At 39.9% G+C, this 19,449-nt stretch overlaps 1 protein-coding gene across 3 annotated transcripts in view; it reads right to left on the bottom strand.

The window, feature by feature from the left end:
* The window catches only part of LOC102968150 (cytochrome P450 4X1-like), a 99,712-nt gene that overhangs the window by 16,352 nt on the left and 63,911 nt on the right, over nucleotides 1–19,449 (bottom strand). For 2 of the 3 annotated variants that reach the window (XM_042997020.1, XM_042997019.1), the window contains 4 exons: nucleotides 5,029–5,170; nucleotides 3,530–3,574; nucleotides 2,017–2,144; nucleotides 10–137 (listed from right to left, as the gene is read on the bottom strand). In XM_042997020.1, the coding sequence (XP_042852954.1) occupies nucleotides 10–137; nucleotides 2,017–2,144; nucleotides 3,530–3,574; nucleotides 5,029–5,170 (443 nt within the window). Of the gene's footprint in view, nucleotides 1–9; nucleotides 138–2,016; nucleotides 2,145–3,529; nucleotides 3,575–5,028; nucleotides 5,171–13,167; nucleotides 13,452–19,449 lie in introns of those variants that run through there. The other variant, XM_015535332.2, reaches the window with a different exon arrangement.

Here is a 19,449-nt window from a genome sequence, read left to right as displayed (position 1 = left end):
GTCACTGACCTGCTTGTCTGGCAGTTGGTCTCCTGGCTCAAAACACACTTCATAAGTATGTCCAGGGTCATCAAGGTGATGTGCTCAAAGACCTCCACAATTGTGTCCTGGGGGCCACAGATCTTCTCCCACTTATCCTGGCACAGGGGGTCAAGACCAATAGCATCATCAAACTGCCTTTACCTGAAAGCTCCTCCCTGACCCTGCCCTTAGGCTGTAAGGTAGACAATCCAGACCTAGGAGGAGCCATAGGTTGTATATGTAAATAAGCCAAGTGCTTACTTGGCATGAGGAAGGGAAAGCCGCACCTAGCTGAGTGAGAAAGAGCACGGAGCAAGCCGGGTATCTTGTAAATGGCTGAGTTAAGTATTTTTGGCCTTTCAGTCATTACCATAACTCTGCTTTACAACAGATCAGAGTTCCAGTAAAACAGACAATCTCTGATACAAGACCTCTAATTACAAGGGGTCTCCCCAGGGCTTCCTCCATCTTCAGCCCCCAAATTGCTAGACACCCTACCCCATCACTACTGCCAACCACCATAGCCACACTTAAAATAAACTTGGAACATTGTAAGAAGCCTTTTCAATTCAGAAGTGGGGGACAGAGAGAAGCCATGGGTAGGAGCAGCTTCCAGCTGACCCCCTGCCAAGCGCTGTTTGTGCCCAGTTTACTTCTCCCCTCCAGGTGACCTGCTCACACTACCTGAAATGTTCCCTGTTGAAAATGAATATGTCATGATAAGCATTCTTTGTGTTAAACACAAAGAAATCTAAATGTTTAAAGTCAGATCAACCTATTGAGCACCTAATGCCATAGGTAGGGGCTGGTACACATTTGGAGGCAGAGATTTTTTTTAAAGCTTTTATCCCAATGTCCATTGTTTATTCAATTGCTTTCATCTTGAATAATGTAAGTTATACTGTGTAAAAAAAGTAAATTTAGGAGAAATGGCAGCGAAGGGGAAGCTCAAGCTGGAAGCACTAGGGCACAGTTCAGCCGAGGGGAAAGCTATGAGTGGAGTCTCAGGCTCAGGTGGGGCTGAGAAACGAGGAAGACACAAGTGGTTTACTGAAACAGAGATAAACTCAGTACCACCACTGGCTAATTTGCCATTGTGTACAAAGCAGCATGGCACCAGAATGGAAGGAGACTGCTCCTTCTCTCTCCAGCCTGTACCTGAGGCTTTCTGCCAAGAGTGGGCCATGGGTATTTTCACCTTAACTCAGGTTAAATCCACTTCTGTGAGAACTCAGCCAATTGGTTGGTAACAGTGGTTCTCTCCTGGGCAAAGGGATGGGTTTGCAAATGAAAGTGGAGGGAAACTTTGGCTTCATTGGTGGAGTTTGAAGTGTTTATCATGAAACTTGTATTAATGAATTACTTGTCTCATTTTTAAACAATCACAGTTTAAAAATTAAAAATATACCACATACCAGTGGAGTTTTAGAATGGAACTCATTTATGATCCAAATGATCACTACTATCTACAAGAGGAAACTCACACCCTGTGGCTTTAATGTAGACACTTAGCTTTTGCTAGGTTCTTTGTGACCATCAGGCAAATTCGCTCTAACTTCCATACCTTTGCTTATGCTAACTCACTCTGCTTAGAATTCACTCATCTGTATTATCCACATAAGCAAGTCCGGCCATATTTGCTGGTAAAAATGAGTCTCCTCTGAATCTGAAGCTACTATAGCTATTCCTCATTTCCTCACCTGTCAGTTACAGCACTGACCATCTGAATCTCACTACTTGGTACTTGGTTTACTGCCATAGGGTCTCAAAATATATCTGAGTTAGATGACCAGAACTTCATCATTTTTTGTCACCCAAACAAAGAACCATAGCAAAGGCTTACATGGACACCTATTGCTCAGTTGGTAAATGTACACTGGTTAATTTCTAAGAGCCATCCCCCTTTGAATTTTGCTACCCATCACACATGTCTAATTCATTCCCTGTTGGAAGCATTCTGCAACACACCAGAGAACTTTTTGTCCCTTCACTTACCAGCATTGTGTTCACTGAATGGGCCATCACCTCAACATATGATTTCAAGATGTTAAAATTGAACCCAGGAGTTAGTAGGTGACGGTGCTGGAACCATTTGGGTCCTTCTAGACTCACTAGTCCTTTTCCTTGAGAAAGAAAGGGGACAAAACCTCATGCCATTTTATTAGATGAGATGAGGAAGGAGAGGTGAGGAACAGAGACATCAGGGAGTGAGCATGACACACATGTAGTCATAATAGAGTGGAAATCAGAGTAGTGTTTATATATTATGATGGAAGTGAGATTTGTTGCTTAATCTGGGATGGATATATTTAACATTGTGAGGAAGACCCCAGGGTTTGAAACCTGATGAGAGTGCTGATCCTGAAGTCACCAGTCACTACCTATGTCAAAACTGAGTAAGTCACCTAATCTTCCTGAGGCTTGGTTTACTCAATGATAGAGTGTGATAATAAACATCTACCTCACTGTGTTGCTGTGAAGATTAAATGAAAGCACATACATGAAGCACCTAGCCTGGTCTCTAGCTCACAGTGGAAACATAACAAATATTCATCTCCTTTTGACTCCAAACCAATCCATAAACTACACTGCGAACACAAAATTTATAAGGAACTAGACGTGAGTGTCCACTCTGTCCCCAGATGTCTCCTCCTTGGGCCTTAGTTGGTGATTCACACTTATAAATGATAGGGAGTGCAAACACTCATCAAGATCAGTGCTTTACAGTCTTTGGTTGCAAGAAAGGTCATTAAAGATTTGGCTTTAAAACGACTTTAACATTTATTAATAAGTAACTTCCATCATTCATTGGGTGCCTACAACATGTCAGGCTTGAGATGTATGGTCTGGTGCTGGTACCATGCCAGCCACTACAGTAAGTGCTGAAAATACGTGTTTCATTTAATCCCCACAATGGCCTAGAGATGTAACTCTCATCAGAAGATTTCCCCAGAATCACATGCAACTAGCTAGTGGGAGGCAGTATTCAAATCCAAGTAGCTCTGAACCCCAAATCAACAGTTTTTTCATGTAATTCCTTCTTTGTCTAACATGAATACCAATTACATGACCAGAAGGCCTAATTTATCTGCTCATGGAATACTACCAAACTATACTTCAGAGCAAAACTGTACTGGTTTGCATATGGAAATATATGGACTCCAAAAAGAAAGTGGAAGATCCAAGAAAACAAGAGAAAAGAAAGGACAAAATAAAGAATACAGATGTGTGGCTGCAGTTTTAAAGACAGAGATGGGACAGATTCACACACATGCTGCCTTGAGAATGAGACTTTGGAGAGAGAAATGGATAAAGAGGGTTCTTAGGAAGTTGTGCTGGGTTGATCTTAGCACTCCCTCTTGATTTTGCCCCTAGATAACTTGCAGCATAGATCGTCCATCCTCTTAATTGTTTTGAGCATTCTGACTTGTTTCTTTGGAATGCTTTACTATACCAAGGGGACCTCAAGCAAGAGAGTGAATCACCTGTCTCTCTGGCACATACATACCAAGACACGGAATCAAGAACTTGTACAGGTACTTGGACTTGGGATCTGTAGAGTCAAGCAGAGGAAACAAACAACAGCATTAGAGGAAAATTACCAAAGTCGGTGAAGGTTCTCTTCATTTGCCTGTGCTAATCACAAATAGCAAGAAGGAGCCCAGGCATGGCATGGCAACCCATGGCATGCCCAGGCAAACCATAAGTTTGGTTAAGGAGCCAGAGAACAATAAACCCCAGGAGGCAGACAGGTACACAAACCCAGATTCTTCCCTTGCTTATACTTTCTCCTATAGAAACAGATTGCCCAAGGGTGACCAAGTTTCCAGAACAGGATTTGGGACAATATATTATATCCTTCTTGGAAAGTAGATTAGTGTTTACAGCAGGAGCTGGCAGACCACAGAGAGTGGGGATCAAATGCCTCTGGGGGTTCTCATGAACTCTAATGTGGAAGTGTTTTACAGCTCTTGTCCTTTAAGAAGTGAGCAGGAAACAAATCAGGGCTGGGGGATTGGGAAACATGGAGACTTTCAGGGAAAGGCTGTTTTCTTTTATTAGGTTTTACTAAAAGTAATGGAGACAATGGACAGAGAAGAAAGATTAGAATGTAAGATCTTAGTTTTACAAAGATGATGGAGAAAAACCTGGACATTTTTTTTTTTTTAAGTAGGCTTCACGCCCAACGTGGAGACCAGCGTGGGGCTTCGTCGGACACTTAACCGACTGAGCCACCCAGGTGCTCCCAAACTGGACGTTTTAATTTTGTGCGATGAGATAATCTGCCACAGACGTCTTTGAAAAGGCTTGGATGGGGGAGTTAGATGACTCGCGTTCCAAAAGGGAACACAGTTGGGAACTATGAAGAAAACAAAAATATCTGGACTGCAGCCAAGAGGTTATACTGGTAAATTAATGATCTAGCACCCAGGTTCAGGTATGAAACCAGCAGAGGCAGAGCTACTTCTGAATTCCCTGAAGACTCATGCACAAGTAAGGGGCTGGGGGATGGGGAGTATTACTGACATCACAAAACTGAGACATAAAGGAAGCCCTTGGTGATCTGGTGGTGCCAGCGGGGCTTTATATTACACCCTAAAGGGTTCATGGGAGTCTTAGCCTGACAAGGGACTTGGGGGACATGGGAATCCCTTTCAGCATTGCTCAGAAACTCTCTTGGCTTTCTCCAGGCCAGGCCTCTCTTGCTTTGTTTTAACCCCAGTATAGTTAACATACAGTGTTATATTAGTTTCAGGTGTAAATGTAGTGATTCAACACTTCCATACATCACTCAGTACTTATCACAAGTGCGCTCCTTAATCCCCATCACATATTTCACCCTCCCCCCCCCTGCCGCCTGACTCTGGTAACCGTCAGTTTGTCTCTAGGTCTCTTAATAAAGGCCTGATATTAATCTTTGCTTCAGGATTCCTTTAGAATCCTGCCTGTGAGTTGTGCATATCCCTCCTAGGAGGATAGGTTCCCAAGATTCATCCCTTTTCTTACCTGTTCTGCTCAGAAATGCCTTCGCGTAGTCTGGGTCATAGATATAGAAGAATACCTGAAAGGGCCCAACCCAGCAAGGAAAGGCACAAGGGTATTTTCCAACAAGCTCCTCAAGTTTCTCCATTTCACCATCCTGAAGTAGCTGCAGTGAAAAATGAGTGAAGGAAGTTAAAGAAGCCAGCCAATCTGGACTCATCCCCTCCTACAGATGTGAGCCGAATCTAGGGCCCGGATAACATAGCACAGACATGCTCTCCTCAGCATTTCTAAGCTTGGAGTATAATTTTCTAACCAATATCAGTGTATTTAACTTCCCCATATAAATGCATGTTGAATCCCCAGAATAAATCTCTGTCAATTGACATCTACCATGAGCCATTTTCCCAACTGAGAGGGTGAAGCGAGCTGAGTCTGCCTCACCTGCTAAAGTCACACACTTTTTAGGAGTGGACTCTGGAAGCTGAAAAAGAGTTTTTTTCCTATGTGGGAAGCTAACTGGTAGTAGATTGGACATGACCCACAATCTAGCTCACCATTCCCTCTTCCTTTTCCCCTCTCTGATTATTACTAATTGAGGAATGATCCTTTTTGGTAATTCATAGTTAAAGCTTCTCCCCAAAAACCTGCCCACTCCATCTACAAAGAAAACCCTGTTCTTTTCCCTTACTACCATCAGAGATGAACTTTTGCCTTGATAAGCAGGTTACTAATGGCTCATTTATTATTATTATTTTGTATTTATTTAAATCCAAGTTAGTTAACATATAGTGAAGTATTGGTTTCAGGAGTAGAATTCAGTGGTTCATCACTTACATGTAACACCCAGAACGCATCCCAACAAGTGTCCTTCTTAATGCCCATCACCCATTTAGCCCACACTCCCCACCTGCCTCCCCTCCAGTAACCCTCAGTTTGTTCTCTATATTTAATAATCTCTTATGGTTTGCCTCTCTCCTTGTTTTTATCTTATTTTTTCTTCCCTTCCCCTATGTTCATCTGTTGTATTTCTTAAATTCCACATATGAGTAAAGTCATATGATATTTGTCTTTCTCTGACTGACTTAGCATAATACACTCTAGTTCCATCCATGTTGTTGCATATGGCAAGATTTCATTCTTTTTGGTGGCCGAGTAATATTCCATTGTGTATATACACCACATCTCCTTTATCCATTCATCAATCAATGGACATTTGGGCTTTTTCCATAATTTAGCTATTGTTGATAGTGCTGCTATAAACATTGGGGTACATTTTCCCTTTAAATCAGCATCTTTGTATCCTTTGGATAGATTCCTAGTATAGCAATTACTGGGTCATAGGGTACTTCTATTTTAAATTTTTTGAGGAATCTCCATACTGCTTTCCAGAGTGGCTGCACCTATTTGTACCTGCACTAACAGCACAAAAGGGTTCTTTCTCCACATCCTCACCAACATCTGTTTTTTCCCTGTGCTGTTAATTTTAGCCATTGTGACAGGTATGAGGTGATATCTTATTGTGGTTTTTATTTGTATTTCCCTAATGATGAGTGGTGTTGAACATCCTTTCATGTGTCTGTTAGTCATCTGGATGTCTACTTTGGAAAATTGTCTATTCATGTCTTCTGCCACTAATGGCTCATTTAAATAGTTCCTCTAAATCGCTGACAAGAAGATTCATGAACTTCTTGTATAAAGTGGGAGTGTGGCGGGCACCTGTATATGTGTGTCTGGGGGTGCCCAGTGATACATGATTGTAGGGGTCCTGACTTGCAAGGAAACCAAGGTTGGCAAGTTCTCCCTTATGTGACCAGTCATACAGAATTTGCTACCCTCAGAAAAGTTGGCAAACTTTGGCTCCCAATATCCTCTGTTACAAGCTAGCACCTTTTATCCCATGAAGTGTTCCCTGGAAAGTGTAGGGCCCCTAACAGATTGAGATTCTTGAACTCTACCTCCTGAAATGGTGCAGACTCATTTTTCCTAACACTTCCACAATCAAGTCAGTGACAAGTACCCACTGACAATGCCAATGATGTTCCCTAACAAAAAAAATGTTCCTTCCTTCATTCATTTGCAAACAATAAACAAATGAGAATGTATTAAGTGCCTACTATATATTCCAGGCAATAGAGATGCAGAGAAATATAAGACAGACAAAGTCTTTGTCCTCACAGAAATTATAGCCTAGTATGAGGATTATTTTTTTAAGTTAAAAATTGTCATGGACACCTTCAGCCAAAAGCATTTGGTCATACTTTTAGTAACTCCTTTCTGGACAAAAAGGATAGAAAGCCATTGTGACTCCTGTAATATTGAATTTACATTTCTTCATCCATAGCAGTACCTTAATACATTTGAAAATACGTCTTACACATATTTAGGAAACACTGTTCAGAAATAATCAGAAAATGCTTAGTTCTCAAAGAAATAGTAATAGCTAACACTTACAAAGCACTACTATGAGCTAGATGTTGCCAAGTTACTTTCCATGTTTTATATGTATTTTTAAACTTTTTTTAAACGTTTATTCATTTTTGAGAGACAGAGACAAAACGTGAGTGGGGGAGGGGCAGATGGAGAAGGAGACACAGAATCTGAAGCAGACTCCAGGTTCTGAGCTGTCAGCACAGAGCCCAACATGGGGCTCGAACCATGAGCCATGAGGTCATGACCTGAGCTGAAGACGGATGCTTAAGCAATTGAGCCACCCAAGCTCCCCTCCATGATGTATATTGTTTAATCTCTATACCAAGAACCCTATGAAGCAGATATGATTAGAACCTACATTTTACAGATGAGGAAACTGAGCCTTAAGAAGGTTAAGTATAATAGTTCTAGCTCTTCCTTGTGACTATCTGAGTGATGAATTGTCAAAAGAAACATAAAGGGCAAAAAAAAAAAAGGTAAATAGGTAGAGTTGGTAATATTAGCCAGCTTGGTATATCAGCCATTTCTCATCTGCAAAACTCTGATAGAGGCCTCTCTAAAACACACAAAAAAATAATTTAGTGGCAGTCAAGAGAGATATAGACTTTAAAACATGATGGCAATAAACAATCTGACTGAAAATAAAACCATCCTTTGACAACAGTATCAGAAAGAATAAAACATTCAGAAACAAATTTAATAGGATAAATGTAAAGGTTACTGAAAACTACAAAACATTGTTGAAAGAAATTTAAAAAGACTTATATAAATGTAAAGACATTTCATGTTCATGGAGCAGAAAACTTCATATTGTTAAAATGGCAGTATTTCCCAAACTGATCTACAGATTCAGTGCAATCCCCATCAGAATCACAGCTGGCTTCTTTGTAGGCATTGACAAGCTGATTCTAAAACTTATATGGAAACCAGAGGTATCCAAAATAGCCCAAGTAATCTTGAAAAAGAACAAAGTAGGAGGACTCATGCTTCCTAATTTCAAAACTTACTACAAAGCAAAAATAATTAAGACAGTGTGGTATCAGCATAAGTATAGACAATAAGAATAATTCTATTCTATAAGAATAGAATTGAGAATCCATAAATAAACTTCTTGTTTACAGTCAACTGATAGCAATGTCTTTTGTTCCAGTGAGGTGACTCTTGGTGGGCTCTCGGATGGGGGCTGGTCACCAGAAAGACCAACCTATAATTAGAAGTTTGGAATCTTCAGTCTCACTTCTCATTCTCCAGAGAAGGAGATGAACTGGAAATGGAGTTAATGTTCAATTGTATCTACATGATGAAGCCTCCATAATAATTCCAAAAGTACAGGGTTTGGAGACCTGGTTTGGTGAACACGTGGAGGTGCTGGTAGAGTGATGTATCTGGAGAGGGCTCTGTGGAAGCTCTGTGCCCCTTCCCACATACTTGTCCTTTGCATCACTTCCAACTGCATGTTCATCTGTATCCTTTATCATATCCTTTTATAACAAACTGGTAAACAGTAAATCAACTGTTTCCTGAGTTCTGTGAGCTGTTCTAGCATATTAATCAAACCTGAGGAGAAGGTCATGGGAGCCTCCAACTTATAGCTGATTGGTCAGAAGCACAGTAACAACCTGGACTTGCAATTGGCATCTGAAATGGGGTTGGAGTAATCTTGTGGGGCTGAACTCTTAATCTGTGGGGTCTCCACAGGGAGAGGACTGGGTTTTTCCTACTCAGGTGTCAAAACAATTTAATGGGGGCAAAGTATCGTCTTTTCAACAAATGGTGCTGGGATAACTGGATATTCACAAAAAAATAGGATAAAGTTGGACCCCTACCTTATGCAATATACAAAAATTAACTTAATGGATCAATGTTCTAAATGAAAGAGCTAAAACTATAAAACTCTTAGAAGAAAAGATAAGGAATTAACCTTAGATTTGGCAAAGCTAGTTGTATTTCTACATTAAAATGTAGAAAATCTACATTTTCTACACAAAAACCAGTTGCATTTCTGTACACTAACAATAAACAATCTGAAAAGAAAATGACAAAAACAAGCCCATTTACAATAGCATCAAAAAGAATAAAATATTTAGGAGGTGAAATCAAGTATTGGAAAACCAAGTATTTCCAACCAACAAGGTGAAAGATTTGTACAGTGAAAACTAAACAACATTGCTGAAGAAACAATATTTATGTATTTAAAAAAACATAAATAAATGGAAACACATCCCATGTTCACGAATTGGAAGACATTATTATTAAGATTCCAATACTACCCAAAGAATTTTACAAATTCAACATAATGCCTAACAAAATCCTGATGATGTTTTCTGTAGAAATAGAAAAGTCTATCCTAAAATTTATATGAAATCTCAGGGGACCTTGAATAGCAAAAAAAAAATCTTTAATAAGAAGAGCAAAGCTGAAGGACTCATTTTCCTGATTTCAAAACTTACTACAAAGCTACAGTAATCAAAACAGCATGGTTCTGGCACAGAGACAGACATATAGGCAAATGGAATAAAATAGAAAGCCTAGAAATAAACCCTTAAATATATGGTCAAATGATTTTTGACAAAGGGGATAGAATCATTCAATGGGAAAAGGACATGTAAACAGGGTCTGTATCTTCAGTAAGTTTCTGAACCTTTGGCTGTGATTACCAAGTGCTTGGGATTGGGTGGCTGGAAATGAATACTGAGCTTTTCTGTGTATGTGAAAAACTTTGTCCAAATAAACTAGCTTTGTACCCTGAAAAAAAAAGGGAAAAGGGCAGTTTTTTCAACAAATGTTGTTGGGAAAACCGAATATCCACATGCAACAGAATAAAGTTGGGTCCTTCCTTATCTAACACCATACACAAAAATTAACCAAAAATGGCTCAAAGACCTAAAAGTAACAACTAAAACTATAAAACTCTTAGCAGAAAACACAGGGTAAATTCTTCACAACATTGGATCTGGAAATGATTTCTTGATTATGACACCAAAGGCACAGGAAAAAAGAAAAAAATATATAAATTGGACTTTACAAAAATTAAAAAAAATGTGTATGAAAACACAGTGTAACAGGAAAAGTAAAAAAACCCCACAGAATTGGAGAAATATTTACAAATAATATATCCGATAAGGGATTAATATCCAGAATACATAGAGAAATATTAAAACTCAACATCAAAAAACAAACAACCTGATCCAAATATGGGTAAAGGACTTAACTGGGCATTCCTCCAAAGAAGATATACAAATGGCATTGAGCACATGAAAAGATGCTCAACATCACTAATCATTAGGGGAATTCAAATCAAAAGTATAAGATACTACCTCACACTCATTAGGATGACTACTATCAGAAAAAAGCAAAAGCCAGAAAACAACAAGTGTTGGTAAGAATGTGGAGAAATTGGAACCCCTGTGCACTTCTGTTGGAAGTGTAAAATGGTGCAGCCATTGCAGAAAACAGTATGGTTGCTCCTCAAAAAATTAAAAATAGAATTACCATATGATATAGTAATTCCACTTCTGGGTACATATCCAGTCGAAAGCTGGGTGTCAAACAGATTTTTACACTCATGTTCACAATAGCTAAAATGTAGAATACAACCCAAGTGTCCACTGACAGGATGAACAGATAAACAAAATGTGGTATAGATGCGCAGTGAAATATTATTCAGTTTTAAAAAGGAAGGGAATTCTGACACATGCTACAATATGGAAGAACCCTAAGGACATTATGCTAAGTGAAATAATCTAGTCACAAAAAGATACTACATGATTCCACTTATAGGAGATATGTAGAGTAGCTAAAACTGTAGAAACAGAAAATAGAATGGTGGTTGCCAGGGGCTGAGGAGAGACAAAAATGGGGAACTGTTTTTGAACGGGTATACAGTTTCAGTTTTACAAGATGCAAAGTGTTATGGAGGTGGATAGTGCTGGTGGTTGCACAGCATTATGAATGTATTTAATGTCACTGAACTGTACACTTTTAAAAATGGTGAAGATGGCAAATTTTATGTTTGGGGCATTTTACCACAGTAAAGATTTTGGGGAAAAAGTCAGAAAGGTATCAGAATTTTCAACAGTTATCCCGAAAGCTAGAAGACAATGGCATGATGTCTTCAAAATTCCGAGAGAAAATTATTTCCAAAGTATAATTCTATACCCAGCCAAATTATCAGTCATGAATTTTAATGAATGAAAATTCATTAATGAATTTTAATAGACACTTTCAGCTATTCAAGAGCTCAAAAAATTCACCTGACATTCCTTTCACTCAATCTCAAGAAGCTACCCATAAAAATGATTAAATAAATCAAGAAAAATAGAAGACATAGTATCCAGGAAATGGAAGATATGACACAGGATGGCACAATATCTATGTATCAGACCTAGAGAAGAACCAACCAGTCCAGCTTAGAAGAGGAGGAGAGGTCTTTGGGAGAAATGCCTCCAGAAAAGCATAAAAACTGACAGGTTGTTTGATATGTTTTAATACTTGGAAAGATTCTTGAGATGTGTTTGACAGATCTATTAAAACATTTGGGGGGAAAAAACAGTGACAGATTTTGAAAAACTAAGCATATGAGAAACACTGTGGAAGAAAAAAATGTTCCATAAGAAAAGAAACAAAATCAACCATTAGATCAGCGGTAAGTAAACATTTACATAATAAAAAGAATATAAATACTAATTTTTCTATTTAACCAAAAAAATACAATATAACTATATTGGGACAGCAAAAGATGAGGTATAAGTGATTACTCATCATAAGGTAGCTAGTAAATGGATATCTAAAATGATTGAATTAAGAAATGCAACATAGTAATATTAATTTAGCAGTAAGGATGAAAATAAACAGGTAAAACAGTTGAGAGTGGTTGCTTTCGGGAAGGACCAGGAGTGGGGGAGCCAAAGAACTCCGCAGTAGCTCTGCTGGAGACACCCTTCCCAACCCACCCACCCTTTAGAATTCTGCCCAGGCTTTCAGAGACTTTCCTTCCTCCCCTAGGTACAGACACCTATTTCCAAGATGCCTTGTTCCTGGGCCTCTATCAAAGCACTCACTACTGTATTTGCATTATCTCTTTGTGGTCTAAATATGCATCTGGTTTGGCCCTCTGAGGGCAGGTACGGGGGTCTGCTCTTTGTAATGCTAGCACCCATCACACAATTCCACTCAAAGCTGGCTGAATGAATAAAACAAGGTAATCAGGAGTGAGAGAGGATTTGGAGAACAAGAAAGACCAAAAGGTAAATTCGCCAACTGTTTTTGAGCGATTGGCTGGGGCTGCTCTCTACTTCAAAAGAATCTTGGGAAAAGAAAGTTCATTTTCTCTGGTTGTAACGGACTGAGGGTGGCAATTAATTGTGCTCAATTTTGCATATTTTCTGCAATTAATTTGCATTATTTAGAATAACATAACTATTTTTTAGCGATCCATGTAGGATTTTTAAAATGCAGGACATAAATGCAAGAGATTGGTGAAGCAATTAGAGCCCGCCCTGAACTACAGCACGTTCTTTTTCTGTACTCAGTCTCTACATGGCCCTCCCAGCCCTCCCGGAGCTTCCACCCTAGAGGCTCCAGGCTCTTTTCCTTTCCCTGCAGTGCTGTGAGCCACAGGGTGGGCCAGCTGTGCAGGACGCAGCGATGGGAGGAAGGGGCGCAAGCAGCCTCCTCTCCGCTCGCCGGGTTCCCTTGGCAGCATCCTTCTCCGCCCCTCCCTTCCATTACCTTCTGGTGCCCGTAGAACCAGTGGGTGGGGGGCGCGGGGAAAGGGCACAGGTCTCGCAGCAGCCGCTGCCTCCGCAGGTAGAGCTTGATGGCCTGCAGCAGCCCCAGGGCCAGGCAGAACACGAAGGCCAGGTACAAGGGCCGCGCCCAGCGCATCTCCAGCCAGGAGGGCTCCATCGCTGTGCGGGTCGCAGACAAGTCTGTGGGGCTCCGGAGGCGGGTGGGCTTTCTCCGCCCCGCGCCTGGTGAGGGTGGCCCAGTCTACCGCGTCTCCGTACACTCTGGCGAGCTCCCGGCTTCCCCGGGGAGGAGGAAGAGCCTGGGAGCGACAGCTAAGACTTGGCCAGAGGAGGCAGGCGCGAGTTCTCGGATTTCTAACCTTTCACCAATTGATGCGAACCTTCTTCATTCAGGGAGACTTCTTACCGCCCTTCTGGAGTGTCACACTTCATCTGTGACAGTTTGCAATCATGGGATATCTGAATTTAGGTTTTGAAATAATACCAAGGCTGAGGCCACTGTTTTTCTTCTTTGCCACAAATAAATGGTAAAGTGCTATGTTTAAAACAAAAAACAAAAACAAAAACAAAAAACCCAAAAACCTTCTTTCCTACTCTGAAATTCTATCAAAACCCACGGGGGTTGGGAATGGGCATGTGTAATCATTATACTTATATAGTGTGGCTTGTCTGGTGGTACACATTTTACAATTGGTTCTCACTCGGATTTCCAGCGTTTGCCAATGTCCACCCCGTGCTATCAAGCTGCAGAAGACACTACAGGTACAATCAGGTCCCAAATTACTTAAGTAATTTGTGGATCCCAGCGCAATATGAAAATGTGGGGCCCCTCATTAAAAAGTTGTTAACAATTTCAAGATGATGACAGGAAAGCAGTAAATCAAGCTTGCCACCTTCTGAGTACGGGGCCCTGTTCCATGCCCATGGAGCCAGCCCTGGATACCAGAGGCATAAATAATCTGGAGAGCGTAGGTAAGAGGAAAATGTAGTGAAATAATTAGAAAGTAATGTGTTTTGGTATTTATTACCTATTAGTTGGTAAACTAGGATCCAACAGACCTGGCCGCCCAAGCTGCTGTCCCCCACTCCCAACCTTCTTTATAGGCATTGCCCAAAATTCATTTATTCATTCATTCATTTATTTATGCTAAGAAAGGCACATTTTAGGTGTTGGATTTACAGCCTTGAACAATAAACTCAATCTCTGCTACAGCTTCCTATTCTTCTCCCTGTCACTGCCCTGACTCCTCAAGCCCTTACCCCAGTCTCCGTTGCTAGGTTTTATTTGGTAGGTTAATAGTTAAGACAGACTCTAGTGGTGATACCTTCATCTGGACCAAGTACCAGCCCCTGGAATGTTCTATTATGTATCACACATTAAATGTTTCAGCTCCTTCTTCTCAAGATCTTCCCACCTCCTGACTATCTCCATTCCTCATCTAGAAGTTGTTATTTGGCCATGTCTCAGAATCTTCCAGTTTATAAACTCTCCTCTGGGTAACTCATGGTGTTTTAGTTTTCCAGATTCTTCCTCTGTACCTTGATAAGTGTATGGTAGCCTTCATATGAACACATTGTGGTGATCGGGCTGAGGACCTCATTTCCATGCTCTGCCTTCAGGATCCAGGCTAGTCTCAGCTTCATGAGTCTGGTCCTGGGGTCCTCTGGGCTGACTGACAAATTGCCGAGTGTGGTTGGTGAACTTCTAGTTAGTTCTTTCAGCAGGGTCAGGGCCTGGGGACTCCTTAACTGACTCACTCTTACTCAGGTTCTTGCTGGAGATGTTAACCCCTTCTGAGACCTGGTCAGTCCTTCAGCTGCATTCCATATCTTTCCTTGGAAAGCAAAGAACTTTGGGACTTTTTGCACTACACCCAGGAGCCTAAGAGAGTCTTGAGGCTGCTCACTCAAACCATTTATCTGCTTCACTGCCATTTTCACTTTGTCTCCTCTCCAAAAGGGAGCAAGGCAAAATCTATCCAAATCCTGACTTTTGGAATTTTAGCCTAGAGGGGAAAAATCAAATGCTCTCCTGACCCCTGGCCTCGCCACCTCTGCTATTCTTTTTTTAAATGCTTATTATTTTTTTTACATATATTGTTTATTTATTTTTATTCTCTTCTGTTCTGTGTCACTAAAATCATTAGAAAGCATGCTAATTCTTACCCTAGTCTGCCAGGCTGGAAGAAGTGGTTTTTTTTCACAACCTTCATTTAATGTAGTAGAAACTTTCCTTATGATGCAGCCTGTGTCCTCTCTACTCCTGATTGAGACGAAATCTACAGCCTACTCCAACAGGACATGCTAATGGGAGTTACAGGAAGTTAGAAAATTATTTATTCTGGCCAGATACAACTCAAAAATCCCATTTTGGAGACCAAAAGTACACCATTTGGTCTTTCTCTTTCTTTTTCCTTCTCTTGACATTCCTTTGCAAATGTCCACTGAATTGAATTTCCTTGGCTGTAGTACGGGGGATAGGACACTGAAAAAGCTCCAGCAGCATAATGATACCTGGTCAGCCCAGGTAAGGATTTCAGACTTTACAAAAGGCCATGGGAATCCACCCAAGGGATATTTTTTAAATTAAATTAAATTTAAAAATTTACACGCAAATTAGTTAGCATATAGTGCAACAATGATTTCAGGAGTAGATTCCTTAGTGCCCCTTACCCATTTAGCCCATCCTCCCTCCCACAACCCCTCCAGTAACCCTCTGTTTGTTCTCCATATTTATGAGTCTCTTCTGTTTTGTCCCCCTCTCTATATTATTTTTGTTTCCCTTCCCTTATGTTCATCTGTTTTGTCTCTTAAAATCCTCATATGAGTGAAGTCATATGATTTTTGTCTTTCTCTGACTGACTAATTTCACTTAGCATAATACCCTCCAGTTCCATTCATGTAGTTGCAAATGGCAAGATTTCATTCTTTTTGATTGCCGAGTCATACTCGGAGTATGGAATATATATACTCCATATATATACATACATACATATATATACCACATCTTTATCCATTCATCCATTGATGGACATTTGGGCTCTTTCCACACTTTGGCTATTGTTGATAGTGCTGCTATAAACATGGGGGTCCATGTGTCCCTTCGAAACAGCACACCTGTATCCCGGGGATAAATGCCTAGTAGTGCAATTGCTGGGTCATAGGATAGTTCTATTTTTAGTTTTTTGAGGAACCTCCATACTGTTTTCCAGAGTGGCTGCACTGGCTTGCATTCCCACCAACGATGCAAAAGAGATCGTCTTTCTCTGCATCCTCGTCAACATCTATTGTTGCCTGAGTTGTCAATGTTAGTCTGACAGGTGTGAGGTGATATCTCATTGTGGTTTTGATTTGTATTTCCATGATGATGAGTGATGTTGAGCATTTTTTCATGTGTCAGTTGGCCATCTGGATGTCTTCTTTGGAGAAGCGTCTATTCATGTCTTTTGCCCATTTCTTCACTGGATTATTTGGTTTTTGGGTGTTGAGTTTGGTAAGTTCTTTATAGATTTTGGATGCTAATCCTTTATCTGATATGTCACTTGCAAATATCTTCTCCCATTCTGTTGGTTGCCTCTTAGTTTTGCTGATTGTTTCTTTCACTGTGCAGAGGCTTTTTATTTTGATGAGGTCCCAGTAGTTCATTTTTGCTTTTGTTTCCCTTGCCTCCAGAGACATGTTGAGTAAGAAGTTGCTGCGGCCAAGGTCAAAGAGGTCTTGCCTGCTTTCTCCTCAAGAATTTTGATGGCCTCCTGTCTTACATTTAGGTCTTTCATCCATTTTGAGTTTATTTTTGTGTATGGTGTAAGAAAGTGGTCCAGGTTCATTCTTATGCATGTTGCTGTCCAATTTTCCCAGCACCACTTGCTGAAGAGACTGTATTTTTTCCATTGGATGTTCTTTCCTGCTTTGTCAAAGATTAGTTGGCCATACATTTGTGGGTCCATTTCTGGGTTCTCTATTCTGTTCCATTGATCTGAGTGTCTGTTCTTTTGCCAATACCATACTGTCTTGATTATTACAGCTTTGTAGTATAGCTTGAAGTCTGGGATTATGATGCCTCCTGCTTTGGTTTTCTGTTTTCAAGATCGCTTTGGCTGTTCGGGGTCTTTTCTGGTTCCATACAAATTCTAGAATTATGTGTTCTAGCTCTGTGAAGAATGCTGGTGTTACTTTGATAGGGATTGCATTGAATATGCTTTGGGTAGTATCGACATTTTAACAATATTTGTTCTTCCTATCCAGGAGCATGGAATCTTTTTCCATTTCTTTGTGTCTTCTTCAATTTCTTTCATAAGCTTTCTCTAGTTTTCAGTGTATAAATTTTTCACCTCTTTGGTTAGATTTATTCCTAGGTATTTTATGGGTTTTTTTTCTGTGCAACTGTAAATGGGATCGATTCCTTGATTTCTCTTTCTCTTGCTTCATTGTTGGTGTATAGGAATGCAACTGATTTCTGTGTGTTGATTTTATATCCTGCAACTTTGCTGAATTCATGAATCAATCCTAGCAGTTTTTTGGTGGAATCTTCTGGGTTTTCCATATAGAGTATCATGTCATCTGCAAAGAGTGAAAGTTTGACCTCCTCCTGGCCTTTTTGGATGCCTTTTATTTCTTTGTGTTGTCTGATTGCAGAGGTGAAGACTTCCAATACTATGTTGAATAACAGTGGTGAGGGTGGACATCCCTGCCTTGTTCCTGACCTTAGGGGGAAAGCTCTCAGTTTTTCCCCATTGTGAATGATCTTAGCATTGGGTCATTCATATATGGCTTTTATGATCTCGAGGTATGCTCCTTCTATCCCTACTTTCTTGAGGGTTTTTATCAAGAAAGGGTGCTGTATTTTGTCAAATGCTTTCTCTGAATCTATTGAGAGGATCATATGGTTCTTGTCCTTTCTTTTATTGATGTGATGAATCACCTTAATTGTTTTGTGGATATTGAACCAGCCCTGCATCCCAGGTATAAATCCCACTTGGTCGTGGTGAAAAATTTTTTAAATGTATTGTTGTATCCGGTTGGCTAATATCTTGTTGAGGATTTTTGCATCCATGTTCATCAAAGAAGTTGGTCTATAGTTCTCCTTTTTAGTGGGGTCTCTGTCTGGTTTGGGAATCAAGGTAATGCTGGCCTCATAGAAAGACTTTGGAAGTTTTCTTTCCATTTCTATTTTTTGGAACAGCTTAAAGAGAATAGGTGTTAACTCTTCCTTAAATGTTTGGTAGAATTCCCCTGGAAAGCCATCTGGCCCTAGACTCTTGTTTTTTGGCAGATTTTTGATTACTAATTTGACTTCCTTACTGGTTATGGATCTATTCAAATTTTCTATTTCTTCTGGTTTCAGTTTTGGTAGTGTATATGTTTCTAGGAATTTGTCCATTTCTTCCAGATTTCCCACTTTATTGGCATATAATTGTTCATAATATTCTATTATTATTGTTTTTATTTCTGTTGTGTTGGTTATGATCTCTCCTCTTTCATTTTTTATTTTATTTATTTGGGTCCTTTCCTTTTTCTTTTTGATCAAATTGGCTAGTGGTTTATCAATTTTGTTAATTCTTTCAAAGAACCAGCTTCTGGTTTCATTGATCTGTTCTATTGGTTTTTTATGGTTTTGATAGCATTAATTTCTGCTCTAATCTTTATTATTTCCTGTCTTCTGCTGGTTTGGGGTTTTATTTGCTCTTCTTTTTCCAGCTCCTTAAGGCATAAGGTTAAGTTGTGTATCTGAGATCTTTCTTCCTTCTTTAGGAAGGCCTGGATTGCTATATACTTTCCTCTTATGACTGCCTTTGCTGTGTCGCAGAGGTTTGGGGTTGTGGTATTGTCATTTTCATTGACTTCCATATACTTTTTAATTTCCTCTTTAACTTCTTGGTTAGCCCATTCATTCTTTAGTAGGATGTTATTCAGTTTCTAAGTATTTGTTACCTTTCCAAATTTTTTCTTGTGGTTGATATCGAGTTTCATAGCGTTGTGGTCTGAAAATATGCACGGTATGATCTCGATCTTTTTGTACTTACTTAGGGCTGATTTGTGTCCCAGTATGTGGTCTATTCTGGAGAACATTCCATGTGCACTGGAGAAGAATGTATATTCTGCTGTTTTAGGATGAAATGCTCTGATTATATCTGTTAAGTCCATCTGGTCCAATGTGTCATTCAAAGCCATTGTTTCCTTGTTGATTTTTTGATTAGATGATCCATCCATTGCTATGAGTGGGGTGTTGAAGTCTCCTACTATTATGGTATTACTATCGATG

This window comes from Panthera tigris, chromosome C1 (assembly GCF_018350195.1).
Source record: "Panthera tigris isolate Pti1 chromosome C1, P.tigris_Pti1_mat1.1, whole genome shotgun sequence".
NCBI classification, from domain to species: Eukaryota; Metazoa; Chordata; class Mammalia; order Carnivora; family Felidae; genus Panthera; species Panthera tigris.
Note: the sequence above shows the minus strand (reverse complement) of the source record. Positions and strands in the feature narration are given on the sequence as shown.